The 2641-nt window shown below is 35.3% G+C and overlaps 1 protein-coding gene across 2 annotated transcripts in view; it reads left to right on the top strand.

The window, feature by feature from the left end:
* The window catches only part of LOC107665438 (fibroblast growth factor 13-like), a 123228-nt gene extending 120795 nt beyond the window's left edge, over positions 1–2433 (top strand). For both annotated transcript variants that reach the window (XM_016456315.1, XM_016456317.1), the window contains one exon: positions 2209–2433. In XM_016456315.1, coding sequence (XP_016311801.1) covers positions 2209–2223 — 15 coding nt within the window. In that variant the 3' untranslated portion in view covers positions 2224–2433. The remainder of the gene's footprint in view (positions 1–2208) is intronic.
* Positions 2434–2641: the final 208 nt, after the last annotated feature.

The raw sequence follows: 2641 nt of genomic DNA, 5'->3' as shown, positions 1-2641 counted from the left end.
TTAAAAAATGCCAAATATCGGCCGATATATCGGCCTTGGCGATATATCGGTCGACCACTAATCTCAAACCACCTAATTTTCTTGAAAGCGATTCATTGACTAGTCATTCAAGCAGCCCACTAACTAGTTAATTTTGAAAATCTGTATTTTTGCACATACCTAGTCCAGGAGCAGTGTTTTTCCAGCAGCTTGCTCATCCATGCTACAAACCTGTTGCCGTCTAATCTGTCCTGTGTAACAAGGTTATTTTCGTAAACGAAAACTAAAACTAAGACGAAAACGATTGATGAAAAAACTATTTCGTAAACTGAAATAAAATAAAAATGACAAAATAATTTAAAAACTAAAACGAAACTAAACTAACAACAGTTATTGAAAAACTAACTGAAATAAAATAATAATTATCAAAACTGCACTGCATTACTTTCATTAAATACTGTATCCTAATTCACTCAGATAATGTCGCATAATGAAAGCATATTGGGCTGTGCATGTCTTTTCATGTAATGTTAAAGTCAAATAAAAAAGACACACATAAGTAACATAGCCTAATGTGGTTGTCAACAGCAAAGTGTAAGGTTTCATTTCGACAACCACACTAACCACAGATCTGCCACTTGTTGAAAAACCTCAACCTGCTTTTGTGACAGATGGGTTTGTAAAGCTTCTACTTTCATCAGAAAGGAAATAAATTATTAAACAGCTAAGGATAAAATATATTATGTATTATTAGATGTAAATGTCATGGAACAAGGTTGTTTTTGTAAACGAAAACTAAAACTAAGACGAAAACGATTGATGAAAAAACTATTTCGTAAACTGAAATAAAATAAAAATGACAAAATAATTGAAGAACTAAAATGAAACGAAACTAACAACAGTTGACATACTAACTGAAATAAAATAATAATTATCAAAAATAAATAATCGTTTTCGTAATAATTACGTTCTCACCCCTTGGCAGAAAAATATATGAGCTGTATGGCGCCAGCGGTTTAGGGAAATACCTGTAAATGGCGTATCGGGCACATGAGGTTATCTGACGGAGAGACGCAAAGCAGTTTAAAGCAGAGTCCTGCACAGGTCCTGTTTGGTAAACATGCACCAGCAGTACTTAACAGAACACTCGACCCGTTATCCAACAGCAGCATTAATTTAATTCTGTACCAGACCAGACCCGTTTGACATAAAGACCGCGAGTCGCGACCCGAACCGCACCCGCATTAAATCAATTACATCAGGTAAGCAAGATTATTTATATTCTCATGTAACACAAGCAATCAAACCAAAATTAGGCGTTCTAAGTCGGTGCTTTGAAGAAAAACAGGCACGTAGCGCAACGTAATAATTAACAGAAAAAAAGACGAGAACGTGCATCCTTTCTGAAAACAATACAAAACTTTAGCATAGCATCTTGTGATCACTCTGCCAGGCTTTCGGACAATTGTGCATAGGCTAAATCACATCATACACACGCTTATAATTCTTAACAAATGAAAAGAGCATATTAAAATATGAGCCTTTACTGTTAAATGCGATTGCCGTTATTATTGAATTTCATTAGTCCCAGTTATGATTTATGTGCAGTTGTTCACGGAAAAGTGAGCAAGACACGACAGTTACAATATATTATGATTGTTAAAAAAGAAAAAAGACATCTAACCGTTCATAACCAAATTAGGCTACATTTATTGTCATATTAAATATGTCAATACACATCATTAGATATGACATTAAGCACAACTTGTGTAGATTTATTTAGTAAAAAGGCTTGACTGCTTCATTTTGGCGTATAGTTGTATACTTTTACCATTTAATCAATCTCAGCATGCGTTAATTTTGTGTCGCTAGACATTTGCATCACCAAGGCTAAATTATGCCTAAGTCTTTCTTTGGCCTGCACTCTGGAAGTGATCTGTTAATTCTGCTAAACTTTAATTAAAACTGAAACTATAAGTCTTTCTTTGACCTGCACTCTGGAAGTGATCTGTTAATTCTGCTAAACTTTAATTAAAACGGAAACTAAACTATATAAAAACTAAATAAAAATGTGTTCACAAAATAAAAACTAAACTAAAACTAACAACAATATTAATGAAACTAATAAAAACTAAACAGAATTTATAGCAAATTTGAAAACGATATTAAAATAAAACTAATTTAAAAATTCCAAACTATAATAACCTTGCTGTGTAATGCTGTTTTCAGGACGCTTTGGGCTGAACTCTCTCACAGCAGGCGGGAGAAAGACAAACAAGGCAGCAGACAAGAGACTCTCACATGAAGTCTGACAAAAGCATGTATTCTGTTCATAATGTTAGGTGTTATACAGCCATAACATATCCAGCAGGAGCCTTAAGGGATGATAGGGAAGCAACGGGATCTAAACACACACACAGCTACTGCACATCCCGACCACAAGCACACTGTAACTCAAGGCGGTTCTCTGTTCCCGCTCAGTGACTTTAATGATGTGTGCCTTAGCGTCTGTAATGAAAACATATGTGCCGGAGTGCTCATTAAATTAAAGTTCTGTTTTTAACAACAGCAACGTTGTGTCGCCGTGTGGCATCCTGGTCGACGACAGAAGGACGGAGGTGTAGGATCTCTGTCTTCGAACGGACCCACTTACACTATTGAG

Source organism: Sinocyclocheilus anshuiensis, unplaced genomic scaffold, assembly GCF_001515605.1.
Source record: "Sinocyclocheilus anshuiensis isolate Anshui unplaced genomic scaffold, SAMN03320099.WGS_v1.1 scaffold771, whole genome shotgun sequence".
Classification (NCBI taxonomy): domain Eukaryota; kingdom Metazoa; phylum Chordata; class Actinopteri; order Cypriniformes; family Cyprinidae; genus Sinocyclocheilus; species Sinocyclocheilus anshuiensis.
Note: the sequence above shows the minus strand (reverse complement) of the source record. Positions and strands in the feature narration are given on the sequence as shown.